This window comes from Pungitius pungitius, chromosome 3, assembly GCF_949316345.1.
Source record: "Pungitius pungitius chromosome 3, fPunPun2.1, whole genome shotgun sequence".
Lineage (NCBI taxonomy): Eukaryota > Metazoa > Chordata > Actinopteri > Perciformes > Gasterosteidae > Pungitius > Pungitius pungitius.
Window position 1 is genome coordinate 9,996,423 of NC_084902.1, and position 19,649 is coordinate 10,016,071.

Consider the following 19,649-nt stretch of genomic DNA (forward strand, 5'->3'; position numbering starts at 1 on the left):
GAAACATCAATCACATCCTGCCGGGCTTCCTTGTGTCCTGGAGATTTGACATGTGTGACGTGTAAGAGGAGGTCAGGGACCTTTGATGCATTTCATCCCTCTTTTCTGTCTCTTTTATTTCCTGTAATCCCTAAATCTTTCTGTCCAAATGATTTAGGAGTACCTAGTAGTAGCAGTAGAAGAAGTGATATTCAAGGAGTATGTCTTAGAAGTCTGTTTTTTATATTTGATTTGATTGATTGATTTATCATTTTCTGTTCCCACACCTGGGTCCTAAGAGCATCTGCTGAAAACGTACACACCAGCTGGTGTGGTCTCATTAAAAGGCACATTTCAAGCTTTTTGCTTGTCAACGCCTCGTTTTCATTACCGATTCGTTTGATAGGCAGATCACACTTTTAGACAAAAGACCAAAGTTGGGTCAAAAAAAAGTTAGCCACTGACTTTCAGTCTCCTGGGTGAAAGTCTTGTGTTTGCTTTAAACAACCCATCCAGTCCGTTTCACTCTCAGAGAGTCTAATATTGTGGCCGTGTGAAATTACATCATTATTGTGAGATAACGACAACATGCAGAACTACTTGAGAACTTGCTGTGTTACCACTGGGATACCTGCTTACACTTCAGCCATCTTACGACTTTCCTGTCTTTTGCGGCCATCCAAATCCTGATGTCATTTCATCAGTTAACACGATGCATGTCCACCACTTTGTGCCACTAAGCTGTATGCACCATAGGCTGATATCTGCTGATTTTGAAATATGTTTAATTAATGTGTCATATGTTCATGATCTCGACTGAGCTTTAATTGTTTTATATTATCAAGCTTTTCATTGAATTTGTCCCTGCTAGTGTTTGCTATAAGCTGCTGATTATGATTCATAAGACATCAATTATGAATAGAATGATGGCTGATTATAATAAGGGATCCTCCACTACATAAACTCGGTGTGTTTGGGAATTTTAAGCCATGTGGGCTGTTTTTTATATTCAAAGATATCCAAGAAAATGATATCTCAAACTGCAATGAAGAGACCTCATATCATGATAATGTGTAGTTCATCCGTGAAGGAGACAATATGAGTATCACATCTTTTGGAAGCTTCTTACTTTTTATAACATTTTTTTTTTTAATTGAACATCTACCAGACATTTAAGTCATCCTGAAATGGTGTTGTGAGATTATCCATTGTGGCTCTGTCTGTATTAAGATGCAGATGTTTGCTGTTGGTTTCAGATTCAGTGGTTTGCACCGTCTCTTATTCATATTTACGATTTATGCAGCTTTGAAGGAGTTATTGTGCAGAAACAGACTCATTATAGAGAAGTGCTGCAGGCAGCTTTGATTGAGTGGTCGGACTTTTTTGTCTGCTAACTTCCAGTGCTTGTTACCATATGGAGATGTGGTTCACTTAAAGCATTAAGAAGATGAATGACTTTCTCACTGCTTTCAATGTGCTAAAAATGGCCATTAATGCTCCAGGGTTATAGTGTGAAAGAGAGAAAGTGTGTGCGAAAGCCAATTTGTTTGACTTTTTTTCATCTTTCTTGTTCTTAACTTTTTTGAGATATTTTTTCTCCCCTAGAAAAAAAAATGATAACAGCACCATATGTGTTTATTATTAATTAGTTTATTCTAAACCATTTATTAAGAGTTTATACATGCTAAATAGATTCATGTGTAACCAGATGTGCACCAAATTGAAAGCTATTTTGGAAATATGTTGTCCACATGTCTAAGATGAGTCTGGTTTTAGGGACTTGTCGCTCTGTAATCAAGTAAATTACTAAATCTATTGAATTATTATATTGACATGACCACAAGAAGGGAATAGCGCATTATATCCACACATTGTAGAGCTGTACGTTAATAGATTATTAACCAGTTTCTTCAAAAATGACAAAAGGCTTGTGTGATTAAACAGGACTCGAATATATTTCCCAACTGTTTTTATTATATGCAATTACAACAGAAGTTCTATTTATTGACGTGTGAGATAAAACTTAATTAATCTGAGGAGTTTACTGCAAATTAACCTAACCTACAACTTTGCAGTTCAATTTCACATGTAATTATACGGCGTGTGAAATATGATAATGAAACGGTTGATTTAGCTGAAATGCCCGACAGATTCAACGGAAAATTTGAAAGTTTGTAATAAGCGACAGCAGGAGTTTTTGTTAGGGTGATCTTTTGGAACATCTATATTCCCTTTTGCCTTCTGACTTGTTTGGACCCTGGACTTCATGTGAAGTTAAAAACTTTAGAGCACACTAGACAACCCAAATCATCAGTATTCCCATCAAAACGTGTTTATGCTATATATAGTGAGTCATTTTATCAAAAGGATGCTCGGGGACTCCCTTGTGCATTTGTGCATCTAGGAAAAAAACAATTGCATTTAAAAATCTGTCAGTAGGTCAGGCTGGAGGAGTTTGACGATTTGATTGGTCGTCATTGAAATCTGCCCAACTCCACCTCCTGCTGGTAACAATGCGTTCATCCTGTTGTTGTTCAGATTGGGCAGCAACCCTTCACAATTTCATTTGTTTCTCTGGTCACCAAAATAGCAGATCTTACTTGTCAGCACCCACATCTCCAACAACCCACATGAGTTCCCTCTCCATGTTTCCATAGTGCAGTGTGAACGTTTGAAGGTGTGGGCCTGGATGGAAACGAGGACAGTAGACTGTGGATGGAACGCTGTCTCAAAGAGAATACTCAAGGAAGAATAAGATGTGCTCCTGCTGATAAATAGTTTGTCTCTGTTGGGAGTTACACTTTAGAGGGATTTATTGTCTTTAAGTATTGATTCTGTCTTTGGGAAAGTGGCTGGTCTCTGTGAGCGGGTGAGTTTGTTAAGTCCACTAATCTCTTTTCTCCTCTTTACTTTTCTTCTCTTCTCTCCTGTCATCCTGTTTCCTCAGAAACTAAGGCTGACCTGGAGGATCTCATGGCAGATATCAAGAAGTTGGCCAACAAAATACGCTCCAAATTAAAGAGTGAGTACAACTAGTATAAAAGTATAGAGCTGCAGCTTGTCATTCTCTTCTTCGTCAGTGAGACCCTTTTGAGTTGCTGTGTTTAAATTATTACAAATTTAGTACCCATTTTAAATGTTGTCAAATTGTCAAAGACATTCAAGGAATGATCACCAGACAAACGTGTGAAAAAACAACAACAATCGAATCGTTGCATTTGAAGTTGCAAATAGCAAATATTTGCCAATCTTACATAATAATTCATTGTAGCACAATTACCGTATTTTCGCGACTATAAGGCGCACTTTAAATCCTTTTTTTCCTTCAAAAAACGACGCCTTATAATCCGGAGCGCCGTATACATGGATCAATTGATTGATCCATACTGGTTAACGAGGATCCATTGGAGGGAAAGTCTGGTGCCAGCAGACGTGGTGATTCCAGCTCCAACAGCGTATATTAAAGCTGGTAGTTGGATGTCGGGATCGCGCTGACGGTCCGCCGCGAGGCGCCACCGTCTGTCCCAGTGCTGCCTCTCGGTGCAAGAGGCACGAAAGCATTTGCCAAGAATGTTTTCATTAATCAAGAACAAAAGTTGGAGGTTCAGAGATATTGTTAATATCCACATTAACGTTTGAACAACGTTACCATGGGAGTGAACGCTTAATAACGTTTGATTTAGCACAGCCCGATCTAGTGGATGCATAACGCAGCCCCAGTCAAACGTTTTACTGCAGTATCTTCTATTCTATGCGCCTTATAATCCGGTGCGCCCTATATAGGAAAATAGTTCTAAAATAGGCAATTCATTGAAGGTGCGCCTTATAACCCAGTGCGCCTTATAGTCGCAAAAATACGGTAGTCTCTTTTTTCTCTTTCCAGTCAAGCTTTAACACAATATAATAGATCAGGATGTATTCCAGGTTGATATGTTGTGTTATTAATAGGAAATAGCAAAGTAAGTATTAACTAAAGGTATCGTAACAATTATTGCAGCAAGGGCCTCTTGTACAGAATTGAATCCAAATTAAGTAAAAGAAACTTCATAAGCAACTATTAACATAATCAATAAATCGTGAAGAGGTTCCCAAGTCTGAATATTTGTTTACTTATTTATATTATTGTGAACTAAATATAGTTTTGGACTGTTGGTTGCACAAATGAGAACAATTTGAAGATGCCAAATTGTAAAAATGCAGATTCATTGATTATAATAATAAGATGCATTGCTGTAATTTGTATCATAGAATTTCCACCCCATCATTAACCAGTGTGTGCAGCAAATTGTCTTTCATGTGATGTGACAGCCAGGGTGCTTCCTTGGGGGAGGAGAGGGGGTGACAAGTGAGTCACCAAGAGACAAGAGTCCTGTATGAAATTTGGCAGCTAGCAGAAGAACTGAGTTGGCGCTCGTAGGGTCTCGGCTGCAGTGGGCCGAGTCGTTAGTGTCACTCAACAGAGGTGGTGCCTGCCATTCATTTGCTCGAGGACATTCAAGTTTTATGCACATAAACTCACTAAAACTACATAATTGACATCTGCACCCCTTGACATGTACAATGAGAGTTATTGTTTGTTTGTATGTTTGTATGTATGAGTTTTGTGTATGTTTTTCTACTTTCCGCTTTGCTTTTACATATTTAACACATCACTATATTGTTTGATTATTTTTTTTACACTTTCTTGTATTTCTATGTAGCCAATCAGCCCAAAGGAGCTTTTGGATGTCTCTCTTTCTGTTTTTTCTCATGTGAATTTGAAAATGTTCTTTTTTTTGGATGGCAAACTTCTGTCAAGACATAACAGTTTTTTTACTACATAAAAAACTCCCCTGGGCCTCACTACAGGACTCAGATGATGATAATAGGAGGCAGAGATAAAAGATCTGTATGGTATCTTTCAGGAATGTAGGGAGCACTTCAGTGCAGAGAGCTAGAAGAGAAAAGCCCATCTCACGTCTACACTGTCTCATTTACACGTATGTGGACTTTGATTCACACCAGGGCTATCAGGCACAAAAGGCTCTGCATCACAGGCCTCTGGCGGTGTCTCTCCAGTTCAAGTCGGTTGTTTGACACGCGATTCCTTTTGTGTAAGTGTGTGTGCCTGTGGTGTGTTTGTTTGAGTGTGTGCGTTTGTGTGTTGGGTTGGTCACTAAGTGTCATTGTCAAACTGCATCCTGGGAAAGGTCCTGAAGAAAGACTAAAACATTGACATAATATGGTTTGCAATAATTCCTAATTAATGTAATGAAGTCTGTTAGATAAATTATTCCTACAGTGATTTTGGGAGATTTTAGAATATCTCATTTAATATCTATTATTAAGACTGAAATTTTGATCAAAACATTCTTAACTTAACCCACTGCACAAACTTACTTACCCAAGTGATTGCTGAGTTTCAGACATGTGATCAGCATCAAAATCCCAAAATAGATGTATATGGCTAGTATAAACATCCAAGATATCTGGAAAACGTTTTTTTGCCTTGCCCATTTGATATTTTTCATATATTTATATTGAAGTATGTTACAGTACAGTTATGTATATAGAGAGCTGTTTGCCTTATGCTGTGTTTAAGTATCCAATTTTTCAGACATTACATTCATTCCAAGTTACCATTTTCCTGAAACTGAAATATCTCTTTTTACTTATATAGGTGAATGCGTTTGCTCTTTTGGCTACATCTGTTGTACCAGGGAGGCCATTAGTTTCTGTCTCTCAGTGCGTCCAACACTCAGGTCAAAATGTCTTTCAATCCATTTGTTAGACGGCCGTGACGGCTTCAGAGCACATTTCTGCTCCCATGAATACAATCCTTTTTATAAACTTACAACCTTTCCTCTGGTGCAAATGTGCCATCCTCAAGAGTTTCACTTGTATCTCCACTAGTGTCAGTACGTTGTTACACCCAACGCTTTTTTATGGTGTTGCGTAAGGAACTTACTGAGGCAGTCAGAAAGTCTCTAGATTCTATTTAGTTTTTTTCTTCCTAATGATTGAAGGAGCACTTACCCTGTAATTGAATGTACATTTTCTGTATCTTTAAAGGTATCCAGCAAACCATTGAGCAAGAAGAAAGCCAGAACAAGTCAACAGCTGACCTGAGAATACGCAAGACACAGGTATAGTTCAATTAAACTTTAACAAGATAAAATGTTTGATTGACTCGCCTTTTCAACCTGCTGTTCCTCCGGTGCAAAGCATTGTGGGCCAATTGTGTCCCAATAAGTATGAATATTCTCCAAACATACCCAGAGGGAGTCTGTAGTATGAACTATAGACAATGTCAACGAATGCTTGCACCGGCTCACATGCTGTTCATTTACAATTTTAGCATCCTATTAAGTCTGTGTCTACTGCTGCTGTTCATCGCTGTGTCTCTAGCACTCCACGCTCTCCCGCAAGTTTGTCGAGGTGATGTCAGAATACAACACCACCCAGTCAGACTACAGGGAGCGCTGCAAGGGACGTATTCAGAGACAGCTGGAGATCAGTGAGTTGACCTGTGATACGAAACTCCCCCACCACCCTTCACACTGACTGCAGACATGTTGACAACTTCTTATCCTCCATTTTTATAAAAGTGCTATGTTTCTGTTATGTATGGCTTTCTGTACACCCGTCTTAGAGGAGTCCATTTCACCATCATAGACATGTCCGCTGCTGATGTCAAAATGTGTGCAACGCTTGAAAAGTCCCCCGACCGCTGCCTTTGGTAAATTCTGTAGGGAAATCTCTTCCTAAGACCAACAATCCACTCTATTGGGTAAACAGGCAGTTTTGTAAAATCACACATAATTATTTTAGAAATATTTTAAGTGTGTTATGTTCCTTCTGCATGTGTGTGAGTGTTATTCGCTGTTTATCTTTGATGAAAAAAAGGGGGCTTTAACATGAGTGGTCAAAATAATTGACCTCTCCCTCAACCTGACTTGGCTCTGTTTATGCACCACTTAAACTTTAATGGGGAAACAAAAGGGGATTTTTTTCTGGCATGCAAGTAAAAGAAGTAGAACAGACTAAACAAAAATGATTTAAAATATGTTGAAACAAATTCTAAATAGCCTCCCCATACTTACGTAGATAATCAACGTCAGTAACAGCATGGAATAAAACCTGAAGTACGTCAACCCATTATCATCCCACCCAATCATCCATGGCAACAACAAGTCCAATCATTTTGTTGGTCAAGAAGCATAGTAGTAAAAACCACTTGCATTATAAACACTATACCAAAACACATACAGTACATCACAAACACCCATGTACATGCACATGCCGGGTCGCTCTGATGAGAGAGCTTCTCACTCCGATGTCACGTACTCACACTGTTGGCTTTAGACGAATCCCTCGGTATTATCTGTACGCCCGGGCTCCTGGACCAGACACTGCCACGGCATCCTGGCAGGCTGCTCCTTGCCAGCTGCCCCAAACAGTCACCGCGATGTAGTCACCCTGCACACAAATGCCCACACGAGCATGCAGAGCAGAACACTATGACTCATTTAGTGGTAATAGCACAGGAGAGCAGGCACCGTTATGCTGCGGGACGCTCCGGCCATCTGTCAGACACATGCAGCAGGTCGGCATGTGTGAGCAACGGCTCCAATCAAATGAACAGCAGTGGCCGCACACAGGACGTTAACGGGGTTAGTTAAAGGACAGACACGTCCGTCCTCGACACACCTGGCTTCCCTTTTCATAAAGCTCCTCCAGACTCATTTTGATTTGATTTGTCCGCTGTTGGAGGTTGATGCTCGGTTCCAGGAAGGGATGAAACGTTGAGACAGACTGATGTCGATTGAACATTGAAAGAATGAGGCATAAAAAGAAATGCACTTCATGGTTTTGCAGGAAATAAAATCATGATCGAATTCCTTGAGGGTTTTGTGAAAAGAGCGCTGTTTTGCTGTTGTGCCAACACCTTTGACTTGTTTGCTTGTGAATCAATGAGAGCGTGTCACACAAAGAGGAGCAACTAGTCTGTCATCTATATTCCGTCACTATGAATATCAACGTTTCCTCTTTCCAGTTTGCTTCTGGATACAAAGATGAGGAGAACACAAAAGCAACACTTTGACATTTGGTAAACTTGTAACCCTCAAAACAAGTTTAACAGTAAGTCCAAATAAGTCTGCATCAACCCCCACCAAACTGCCTTTATGTATATTTTGGGTTTCCGTTTTCTTGAATGAAATACTTGCACTTGTTCCCAGCCGCAAAATACACTATTTTCAAGATGCCAATACTTTTCTCACATTTATCAAGGCAAGCTGTTAAACTGTTTGATTTAACAGCCCGGATCTAAATAATAAACAGTGATTTCCATTGAAGTAATGTTTACATAAGTAGCTGCTGAGCTATAGAAAGGAAACACTTATTTGCCTTTTCGTCGTGATGTCGATCAGACTATTGATCTTATTTAATGCAAATAAATGTGCCAGTGTTGTCCCAAACGATTCCTTTGAAAGGCAAATATCTTTCAGTAACACGTCTGTTTGAATGCCAATTATAACTTAAACATTTCTGTAGTCTTTTAGTTTATTATCGAATGTGAATATCATACATTTATTTGCTTCTATCTGCGACCCAGTCGGAGGACGGGACGTTGGTCAGTCATCGCAGGGCCTCTTTGACATTTAATTGTTGTTTTTAATTTCCCTGCAGACATTCCTTGAGCCAGGAGAGACACACTTACAGTGTTGAACACTAACACAATCCTCTTGTATAGCAAACTGATTGACCTATGCAGATAAGCTGTTGCAGGTGAAATTGCGGAGAACAGAATCATAAAAATCACTCGCCTCTTTTGCTGTGCACGCGTGCAGATCTGTGTAGTTTACCCTGTCCCTCATTTCCTTAGGGGATCACTTCAGTTATGTTACATTACAATGGAAATTAAATTATACTGTTTTTTCACAGCAACATAATATGAACGATTTAATAGCCCAAATATTCTACGGGTGAAAGGAGACTTCTTGGCTTCATAATAGACTTCTCCGGGTTTGGGTCTCCATGGTAACAAATAAGAGCCTCCCTCGAAGCCTGTCAGGGCTTTAAAAAAAAGAGCGACAAGTTGTGTGTGTGTGTGTGTGTGTGTGTGTGTAGGAAGGGAGATAAATAGGATAGGGTAGCACCAGAGTGCCTTTGTTTTTTTCCTTCTTCCCAATTATCTATGACTCATTGTCACTCGTCGCCATCTTTTCACTCTTTAACTGTGAACCCTCTTTAATGTTGTAGTCTTAGCCTTAATGATAGAGACATTATTTATAATCGGAGAGGCCTGGAGAATAGGGAATATATCATAGTAGCATGGTGAATGTGGTTTCTCACTCCTCTTTTCATCCTGTCATTTGTCAAACTGAAAAATGTCATTGCTGTACATGAGTAGATACTTAACTACGGTAATGAAACAGCAGGACCACTTCACCATGAGTAAGTGAAATTCATCGCTCTGATATTGATATGATGTTTTGGATCAGACATGACAGTTTGATGCAAAAGTATATTCTGAAACATACAGTAGAGGTTTGAGAGCAGCTTCATCAGTATTCTGTTCATGAATGTAATCACTGGCTCTGCCTTGCGACATCATCGCTTACCATCGACCTCCTCGCTCTGCACTGGGGCCTTCATCACCTATAAATACAATACAAACGCGTACTCAAACATACTCTGATTGGGTCGTGACTAGATATTTTGTAGTTCCCCCCCCCCAAAACCCCCTTGGAGCCACAGCTGCTTGTGTTCCAGCAAGGAGCGGAGCGAGTCAAAGCGTAGGTTAATTCATCGACATTTTAAAAACTGTTGACTGTATCTATATGAAGAGGAAGTACTCATTGCGGCGTTACCTATTGGTTTTATGGATGGACATTTTTTAGTTTGAGTTCAGCTACTAAGTAGATTGAATCAATCAATCGCAGTAAGTCAAGCAAACCCTACTTTATTGTCAATTTGACTCTAAACTGGACTATGATTTACTTAATAAACATAAATCTATATTGTAGAAGTCTTGAAAATAGTGATTGAGACCATAAACTCATGTTGACAATATTTACAGAGATATTACATTGTTGGTCCAAGTATCTGCAAGTATACAGTAGTCTAGTAATGTGGGTGGGGCTTTGCTTCCTGTATTACTGAGTGTCGAGTGCCTGGTGTACATTTCTTATGGCCTATGCTTTGTATTTTTAGTTGTACCATCTAAAATCTCCTTTGATTTTGTTACACATTTATACTATTAGTATAATATAATATCCTGCTCTCGCTCCTGTGCATACGGTTACTTGCATATCACTTTTGTTGAAGGCTTTGTTAACTGCTCAACTCGTATTGTACACTAAATACTGGTTTGTGGGGACACCAGGTGTCAGTATAAGAATACGTTAGTCCTTTACTGTGCGTACTGCTTACCTGCCCCGCAATGTGCCAAGGAAAGATCGGAGATGATGCTGACAGAGTGTGGTTGTGAGGTACGGCATCGGTGGGGCAGAAGTGGACCGCATGCAAAGTCAGGGCCCACTGTCGAGAATACTTGGAGATATAGATAAGAGGTGCATGGCCATTTTTAAGAAGTAGGTCAAGTCTCTCGCTGGATAAGGAGCAAACACATCAGTGGGAAAAAGCAATAAGATGTGCTGCTGGGGTACTAACAGGGACAGCAGATATGGAGTGATAGAAATTGTGTTGGGGGGCACCAGGGAATATCGGGGAAATATAATGAGGGATCGAATAAATTGCTTGTGTGCCTCCTTCCTTTAATCTCTGAACACTGCACACCCTTATTAAGCATAATGAGGCCGGTTCACTCTTTTTCAATTCTAACAATAGGAGGGGAAATGTCCAAAGATTACTGCAAGAATGAGATTTTATCCCAACCGATGCTGTTCTGATACCATCAAACTTGAAACAGATATTTCCGCCTCAGTATTTACATGTTTCCTGTTTTCATTTTGACTTTTTTTTTTTTAAAGGTAAGAAAATAAATCCTGCAAAGTAGAAGCCCAGATTCAAACTGATTGAAAAAAGAGAAAAACTATTGCAAAGAATGAATTAATCCTCCTTCTATCAGTTTCAGAGTTTATTGACCCTTCTGTCAGACCCAGGTTGTTATGAAGGATAAATAGTAAAATGCAAAAGGTAATAATGTGTTTTGTCTACATTGCTTTATAGCTTCAAAACAGATAAAACCGATCACGAGAAATGGATCAACAAGAGAAGCAAAAGATAATAAATATGATTCACAAGAAGCATGTCACCTTAAAGCCTTGATTATACTCTCATTAGTCATTTTAAAGCCTTGATTATGCTCTTATTAGTCTGACAAGCATCAGGATGTGGAAGACCTCATTTGTACAAGAAAACATGCTCGACTGGTTAAGTCATTGTTAGATGTCCACACCACACAGCTCCTTTTAATTAATCCTCAGATGGACATGAAGAGGATGGGGTATTACGCTGGGGGTGCTATTATCAACCAGGGTTTTTGTCTTTCCTAATGTTGTCTTCATCGACTATAGTTTGGAGAACCTTTTCTTCCGATAGTTTTGCATCTAAACTTGGGCTTAATATCCACCAACAGTAGCCTTAAACACCTTCAAATGTGACTGCTGTTATACGGGTTTATGCGTTTGTGTTTGACTTTTAGCTGGGAGAAACACAACAAACGAGGAGCTGGAGAGCATGTTGGAGAGTGACAACCCAGCCATCTTCACCTCGGGGGTAAGCGACGCTACAAGTGCAAGACATTTATTTTTTACAATCTAATTTCACTCCTCTCCTAAATCTTTCACTCCTCTCCTAAATCTTTCCATCTGTTGCGTCATCTTAGATCATAATGGACAACATCACCGAGCAAGCTATGAACGAGATTGAGACGCGGCACACTGAGATCATCAAGCTGGAAAACAGTATCCGAGAGCTTCACGACATGTTCATGGACATGGCCATGCTGGTGGAGAGCCAGGTGAAGACATCGATCCTCTCTCTGTACCTCTGCGGTTTGGGGCTCAGCCAAATGCATGTGAAGACAAGCCTGCAGCATGGACAATATAAAGAAGGGCTATAATTTCAGTTTGTAGAGTTGGAAGTTCTTAAAAGGGTTGAGCTAATGCAAAGGTTCAGTGCGAGATGTGTTCACAGTGTTAAGACCATTGACCAGTTATCCTGCTGCAGCAGCTGCTGCTTCTCCCGGTCATGGAAATATCTCCTCTTCAAGCGCATTAAAGTGACCAGTCTCTTTAAATTAAATTAAAGTTTAGTTTTAAAACGTTGAATGAGGTAATGTTTTCAACCCCATCTGGGTTTCTGTTGGCCAAATACCTCAATCAACATGGACAGAATTTAGGGCACAGACAACATTTGGCTCAGCGATGAGTTCGTTGGAATTACAATCTGTATTTGGGATTTGTGCCATTGGACCATTTCTTATATGCAATTCTCATGCTGCGTAAATGAGCTGGAGGAAAAATCTGACGTCTGGGACTTTCAAGTTGGCAACTAAACACCGGTGCCTTAACTTGCTGTTTCGTGATAGCCTTAAATTAAATAATCCTTTTTTAACTTTTGCTCTTGGCTTTGTGAGTTGAGCATTTGTCATTTCCCTGTGGTAGATTGTTGGATTCTGTTAGAGAGCAAAGATGCTGCATTGTGTTCATCATGCCGTGAGCAGTGAACAACTGACCATTTATAGTTTCCGTACTAAATATCTTCATCAAAACCACCACACAAGTTGACTTTGCTCCTCTCATGTAAGTGTTGAGCTGCAGGGTTATCTGTAGGCCTTGCCTCTATATGTTAGTGCATGAGTGGGTGGGTTGAACCCCCACGGAGATTAAATGTTCCCTTAATCGGAAATATTTAGTCTGAATTATGCAAAAGTGAATGCGAGCACATGCATAATGAAACAGGCTGAATGACAAATATGAAAGACAAAGTTTTTGCCAGCAAGGGATTTGAACTGCAATAGCCATCTTATTTTGTTTTTGGTAGGGATGATTAGATATCTAATTCAGCAGTATTGCGTGTTTGTCTGTATTCTCTTTCATTCTCTTGTCAGCCATATAAATAATCTAATTCTAAATGACTTAATTAACTAACCCTTCTTTTTTTCAAATGATGCTTAAGTCTGTTAATTTTTGCCTTTCTCAGCTTTGCATTGTATTCCCCCTCTTTTTCACACAACTCTGTCACCAGCACAATGACTCTAAGCTCTAGAGAACAGCGAGCAGCGCTCCCCATCTAATACAGAAAGGTATTTCAGCTATGATTCTATATTTTTTTCTATTCTTTAAACTTCAAATCTGGTTTTCTTAATTATCACTTTAATTGTTTTGTTTTTTTACAATCTTGGGTCAATATTAAGTGTGCAATATTAAGCTTTCGCTGTTTGATGAATGCTGACATTAATATAGTGTCTGTATGGAACATGTGGATATGAACTAAAGAAGAGAAACAAACAATCAGTATGTTTTACAAAGCCAAGTGATTATTATTACTTAAATCTAATCTTGATGTGGTTCTAGGAACCGAGTTGTCCCCACCACAGTAATGACTGGTTCTCTTGTTCTCTGTTCAGGGTGCACTGGTGAACAACATTGAGCGAAGTGTGCTGAACGCCCATGATTATGTGGAGAAGGCAAAGGATAACCTACCAAAATGCAAAAAGTTCAAAAAGACCAGCAGGCGGGTGAGATGCAAGATGCACACATTCTAATAACCAACTAATTATTTCCTCTTTCCTTTGTCCTTTTCTGCTTTCCCTTCTCTCTCCTTCTTTTTCCCACCCATTATTCATCCCCGTTCCCTCACCTTCTCTGCATCTGTATCCCGCCTCCACATCTGGCCCTATTTCTTCATGTCTTCCACACCTCCTGTGTAACTAACCTCTCCTAGGGGGAAATGATAGACCGCATAGAGTACAATGTGGAGCACTCAGTAGACTATGTGGAGAGGGCGGTATCAGACACTAAGAAGGCGGTTAAATACCAGAGTAAAGCCCGGAGGGTGAGTCGCATATAAACAAAATGATGCATGGGCATGCTCTGAAAACGTGAAACCTAAATTCAGAAGCATTGCATGTACTTATGTAGAGTGTCACTGTCGTCAATGTGTGTGCATGTGTGTACATGTGCAGCATGTGGGTCTTGACTGTGTTTGACATATTCTGCAGCAGTGATTTTGAATCAAGGGTATATGTACCTAAGGGGCTACTTTTACAGGAGTGTAAATTTAAAAAAACAACTACACAACCCACATTGAGCTGCGGGGAGGTCATGAAATCTGGTAAGTACTGTGAGTATGCAGAGATGCCCAAATATAGAGAAAAAACAGGTGAATGGTAGTGATTCAAATATGAAATTGGCCTCTTTTAATTCCAACATAAACACATACAATGTTGTTTTTACTCTTTACAGTGTCCAAGAATTGTTTTATAGTGAGGTTTAGAGGGGATCTTTTTAATCTTTAAACAGTACCAGGTTTCCCCTAGTTTCCTGTCTTCATGCTACTGTCGGCTGGCGTCTTTGTGACTGAACCTCTAAGTGGTATCCACTGTCTCATATAACAAGTCTATGTATATATGTGAGGATTATTCACGTTGTTACCTTCATTCCTCAATTTAACAATGTGTGCTACAATGGATCAACGCTGCCACCCCGTGGTTGATATTTAATAACCACGGGGTGGAAGACTTGACACCAATCTACTCCAAGGGCCATCTACATAATCAAAGCAGCAGCTTTCTCTCTCTTTATCATTTCTTTCTTTCTCGGTTTCTCTTTGGTTTTCTCATTACAACCACTGAATTATTATCTGACACTTAGTACGCCTTGTTTCTCCTCTCAATTACTCCATCCAGAAGGTGATCCTGATAGGAGGTTGTATTGCAGCATGTCTGACGGTGCTCATTATTTCCCTGGCAGTTGGACTCGGATGAGACCCTCAGAAATCTGTACAGAGCAGACGGGGCATTAGGGGAAGCCTCTCTCCCAGGGTCATATGGAAAAATGTTCTGTATAGTGCTCGTTGAGTAGAAACCAGCACTTATTGTCCTGAAGACAGTCCAATGTGTCTTTGTACGATCAAATATTTTACACTAACTCTGACCTTCCTTTTTTTATATATACTTCTTCTAAACATAATAGTTGAAGTCCGTTGTGCTCTGCGTTTGTGTCCTGATCCACATACGCTACCTTTGTTGTGTGCATGTTCTTTGCATGTTTTTCTACAAAGCTGCAAATATGTGGTTATGTTCATTGATAATCCAAATAAAAAACCTCTGAATATATGTTAAATATGTGAATGATTACGTTTCTGCCATGTGGGAAAATACTGTATGTTATTTAATGTATTACTGAATAAAAGAATTGCGGGAACAAAAGATGTATTGTTCCCTCTCAGGGAACTCGAGCTGCGTAAAAACGCTGTGGGAACGCCTCTGCGTGACCGCCTCTGCGTGACCGCGTCATGAAGCACGTGTGAAATCTAACCAATGGCGTGCTGGTACGACCAGGGCGCTATAAAGGGACCCGAAAGGCAGGACCATTCATCTCTGTGCCTTCATCTAGTGCGTGTGAAGTTTTTCCTAGTGTTATGGCTGAGCGGTTTGTCCAGTGTGTCCCCCCGCGTTTCATTACGGGCAGTGACTTGCACGCCTTGTGTGTTATCTGCCTGGGCGTGGAGCACGCTCAGCCCTTGAGGGGGCTAGCTGTGCAGACTGTGAGCACCTGTCATGGCACTCCCGTCGAGCCCTCTTCGCTGAGGACGGCTCGATGAGGCGCGCTCCCCGGGGCTCCGGTCTAGCTCGTGCTGAGGCAGCCGTGGACTGGTTTGTCACGGTAGATCTTCAGATCTTCAATATTCCCATCCTCCCACGACACAGGAAGTTCCTGAGGTTTGCTTTTGGGGACAAAGCTTGCCAAAACCGGGCTCTTCCGTTCGGCCTAGCCCTCTCACCCTGTACGTTTACCAAATGCGTGGACACTGCTCTGGCACCATTGCGTCTCCAGGGCATCCGCATTTTGAACTACATAGACGACTGGTTGATTATAGCGCCATCCGAGCGGCTGGCGGCCCAACATCGAGGTGTTGAGCTTGCCCACATCAACCGTCTGGGGCTGAGACTCAACACCAGGAAAAGCGTGCTGTCCCCAGTGCATAGGACCACCTTCCTGGCCGTTGTTTGGGATTTGACCACGACGCGGGCACATCTGTCTCCCGCTCGAGTAGTTTCGATCCTCTCTGCAGTCAAGCAGGCCAAGCTAGGCCAGCCACTCACTGTGAAACAGTTTTAGGTCTCCTGGCAGCGGCATCCTACGCGATCCTTTGCGGCCCGTTACACTTGAGACCGTTGCAGTGGTGGCTCAGGGCCACGGGGTTCTTCCCGAGGGGAAACCGGCGCCGTCTGATCAAGGTCACTCGCCGTTGCCTGCAGGCTCTGGCCATATGGGGGCAGACGCCCTGTCGAGACAGGGACCGAGGCCCGGGGACTGGAGACTCCACCCCGAGGTGGTGGAGCACCTGTGGAAAGGCGGTCTTACCGAGTTAGACCTGTTTGCCTTCAGAGAGACCACTCACTGTCCTCTGTGTTTCTCCCTCGCGTGAGATGCAGTGCAGGTGCAGGCATGGCCGAGGTCATGTCTATTTCCGTGGTTCTGGTTTCATGGCTATTTCATGGCCTACTGCTAGTCGCCCCGCTCCGGCCGGCCCTAGTATGGTTCGTATGGACCTTTTGTCGCTCCTCGCAGGTCCTCCGTTGGAGACTCCCATCAGGGTGGACCTGCTGTCTCAGGCGTCGGGGTTCATCGTTCACCCTCGCCTCGAGCTATGGAAACCATCGGCGTGGCCCTCGAGGGGACCCGCCTCTTAGGAGCCGGTCTCTCGGCCGAGGTCGTGGAGACCATCCTCCACTACAGAGCCCCCGCCACGAGGAAGGCGTATGCCGGTAGATGGAAGCTCTTGGTGTGGGCAACGACAGCTGGACCCAGTTAACTGCCCTGTCGGTTCAGTACTGGAGTTCCTGCAGGAGCGTTTTGCCACAGGTTTATCTCCGTCCACCATCAAGGTATATGTGGCGGCCCTGTCGGCATCCCATGCCCCACTAGACGGGCGCTCTCTGGGGAGACACCCACTAGTGTCCCGCTTCCTTCGTGGCCCCCTGAGGATTTCTGTCCTCCCCCGTTCCTGACGTCGGACCAGGCGAAGCTTAACCTCCTCTGCCCAGTCAGAGCCCTACACCTGTACGTCCGCAGGACCGCCCTGTGTAGGCTCTCCGAACAGCTGTTTGTGTGCTTCGGGCCCCCCAATACTGGTGGCCCGGTGACTAAGCAGCGGATGAGCAAGTGGGTGGTTGAGGCCATCACACTTGCTTATGATTCGGCCGGCCAGCCCGCACCTTCGGCTGTCCAGGCCCATTCTACCAGGGGTATGGCGGCTTCTAAAGCCCTGTTGTCGGGAAAAGTATCGCTACACGACGTTTGCATGGCGGCAGGCTGGTCCTCTCCCCACACGTTCGTGAGGTTTTACCGCCTTGACCTTAACTCTCGTCTAAGTGTGCGTCTTAACTTCACACCACGGTCACTTGCTCATATGGTGAGTGGGTATTGGGTTCCCACAGCGTTTTTACGCAGCTCGAGTTCCCTGATAGGGAACGTCTCTCGGTTACGTATGTAACTTTCGTTCCCTGAAGGGAACGAGACGCTGCGTAAACTTTGCCATACTCCCGGCTTGCCCGTGGCACTTGATTCGGCCTTTCAGAGATGAATGGTCCTGCCTTTCGGGTCCCTTTATAGCGCCCTGGTCCCGGCGTCGCCCGCCTATGACGTACCAGCTTGCCATTGGTTAGATTTCACACGTGCTTTATGACGTGGTCACGCAGAGGCGTTCCCACAGCGTTTTTACGCAGCGTCTACATACGTAACCGAGAGACGTTTTAAAGTAAAGGTCGTGCAAATGCTTCCAAACCACTCACACTGTGGCAACATAATCAGATACTTTAAAAACAAACAGTATTCATCCAAACTGCATTGCTTTCATCCAAACTGCATTGCTTACTTCTGCTTTTCGTACAAACTTCTATTTGTCCTGATCACTTTAACTTAAGTGTTAAAGCAATACCTTAAAACATGTTCTTCTCTTCTCCCAATGTGCTGCCACGGATTACTGTTGATCTGCAATTGTTGACACTTGACAGAAGAAAATAATGATTATTATATGCTGTGTGGTTTTGGGAATTGTCATCGCTTCCATAGTTGGGGGAACGCTGGCCTGAACCTGAATGCAAGGTCACAACACATGTCGAACAGCCACACAAACAACGGAGCAAAAACACAACAGATTCACATTTTCTGTTCTCGTGAGTGCGACCCATTACATGCGTGACACGCGCTTCATTACACGCAGAACGGCCAGAGGTGTTTTCGCATGAGTTGCTATTCGGTAAATGTGTGGTGCTGCAAACTGTTTATCTGAGTGTTGAGTGTTGTCAACGATATGATGTTTCAAAAAAGGTGAACTCCTGAATGAAAACAAGTTACTATATGAAATGTAATGTTATACTAATACATTCCAGCTTCCAAATATAACTCACATATTCAAATGTAATGTCTATTTTGTGTTGTATAGTTAAAGTGACAGGCCACTGGTCTGCAGTGGTTTTTAAAAGCAGAGTTTCTTATTTAAATTTGATTTATCTCATCTTTTCTTTTCACGTTCTCTCTATAAAGTCCTCGACCTCCCTTCAGAAGCCCTGCATGGTTTAGTTCCCTGTATATTGGTGTTTTGTTTTCTATCTCAATGGGGAGAACAGTTGGATTGTTTTGCTCACATTCATTGCACTGCCAAACGTTTCCTTGTGGTTTACAGTCACAGTTCTGCTGTAATTTACTTCATCTGGCCTTACCGGTTTGGCAGCATTTCTAACCGGTGCTCTGTGCGTGAGCGTATGAAAGTGAAGGAGAAAATACGTGTGCTCATCCGTAGCTTCATGTTTCAACCTGCCGTGTGCGAGTCGTATGATGACAACGTGACTGTGTTATTAGCCACCTGTGTCTTTGTTTTGTATGAAGTGTAAATTGAAAAAGCTCTCTATCACTGCCAGTATGTTCAAATAAGCTGTTAAAATAGAGTCTAGTCTGGATTGATTATTCTAGGTCTTTAAGTGACATATTCTTGTTTTATGTATTTTTACAAACAGAACATACCCTTCGGTCAAACAACTTTACTGTTTATTTTTATGAGTAAACATCATGAAGAGACTTTTTTCGGTCTTCTGGCGACACATCAGACAAGCAGAGACTGCAAACACGTTACCATGTTTCCAGCTGAACTCCTTGCCTTTGTGTTGTATTGTGATGACATTTTATTTGAGCTTGTTTTTGTTCAGTTCTCTTAGTAAAGTTTGTCTGAAAAATCCCATTTGTTTTTGTGTTGTTTTGCTTAAGGGCATTCAGGAAAACTTACTTATGTCCAGGTTTCTGTGAACGTATTGAACCTGGACATTATGTTGTATTGGATTTCAGGTCAAATGTTTCATTTTGACGGCTGATTGTCTCCCTCAGAAATTTCTAATGTCCCTTAAGCCAAGGTTTTGTGCAATGGATCTAATATCAACCTATTTTCACCTTGTAACATAAGGTTTTAGTCACAGTAACAGTGTCGTTTTACCACTT

At 41.9% G+C, this 19,649-nt stretch overlaps 1 protein-coding gene across 5 annotated transcripts in view; it reads left to right on the forward strand.

The window, feature by feature from the left end:
• stx1a (syntaxin 1A (brain)) overlaps nucleotides 1–19,393 on the forward strand; it is a 38,270-nt gene extending 18,877 nt beyond the window's left edge. Inside the window, exons 4-10 of one of the 5 annotated variants that reach the window (XM_037471274.2) lie at nucleotides 2,927–3,001; nucleotides 6,031–6,104; nucleotides 6,367–6,475; nucleotides 11,630–11,703; nucleotides 11,813–11,947; nucleotides 13,559–13,669; nucleotides 14,840–19,393. In XM_037471274.2, coding sequence (XP_037327171.1) covers nucleotides 2,927–3,001; nucleotides 6,031–6,104; nucleotides 6,367–6,475; nucleotides 11,630–11,703; nucleotides 11,813–11,947; nucleotides 13,559–13,669; nucleotides 14,840–14,917 — 656 coding nt within the window. In that variant the 3' untranslated portion in view covers nucleotides 14,918–19,393. Of the gene's footprint in view, nucleotides 1–2,926; nucleotides 3,002–6,030; nucleotides 6,105–6,366; nucleotides 6,476–11,629; nucleotides 11,704–11,812; nucleotides 11,948–13,131; nucleotides 13,235–13,558; nucleotides 13,698–13,875; nucleotides 13,987–14,839 lie in introns of those variants that run through there. The other 4 variants (XM_037471300.2, XM_037471266.2, XM_037471284.2 and 1 more) reach the window with 4 other exon arrangements.
• The last annotated feature ends 256 nt before the right edge of the window (nucleotides 19,394–19,649 follow it).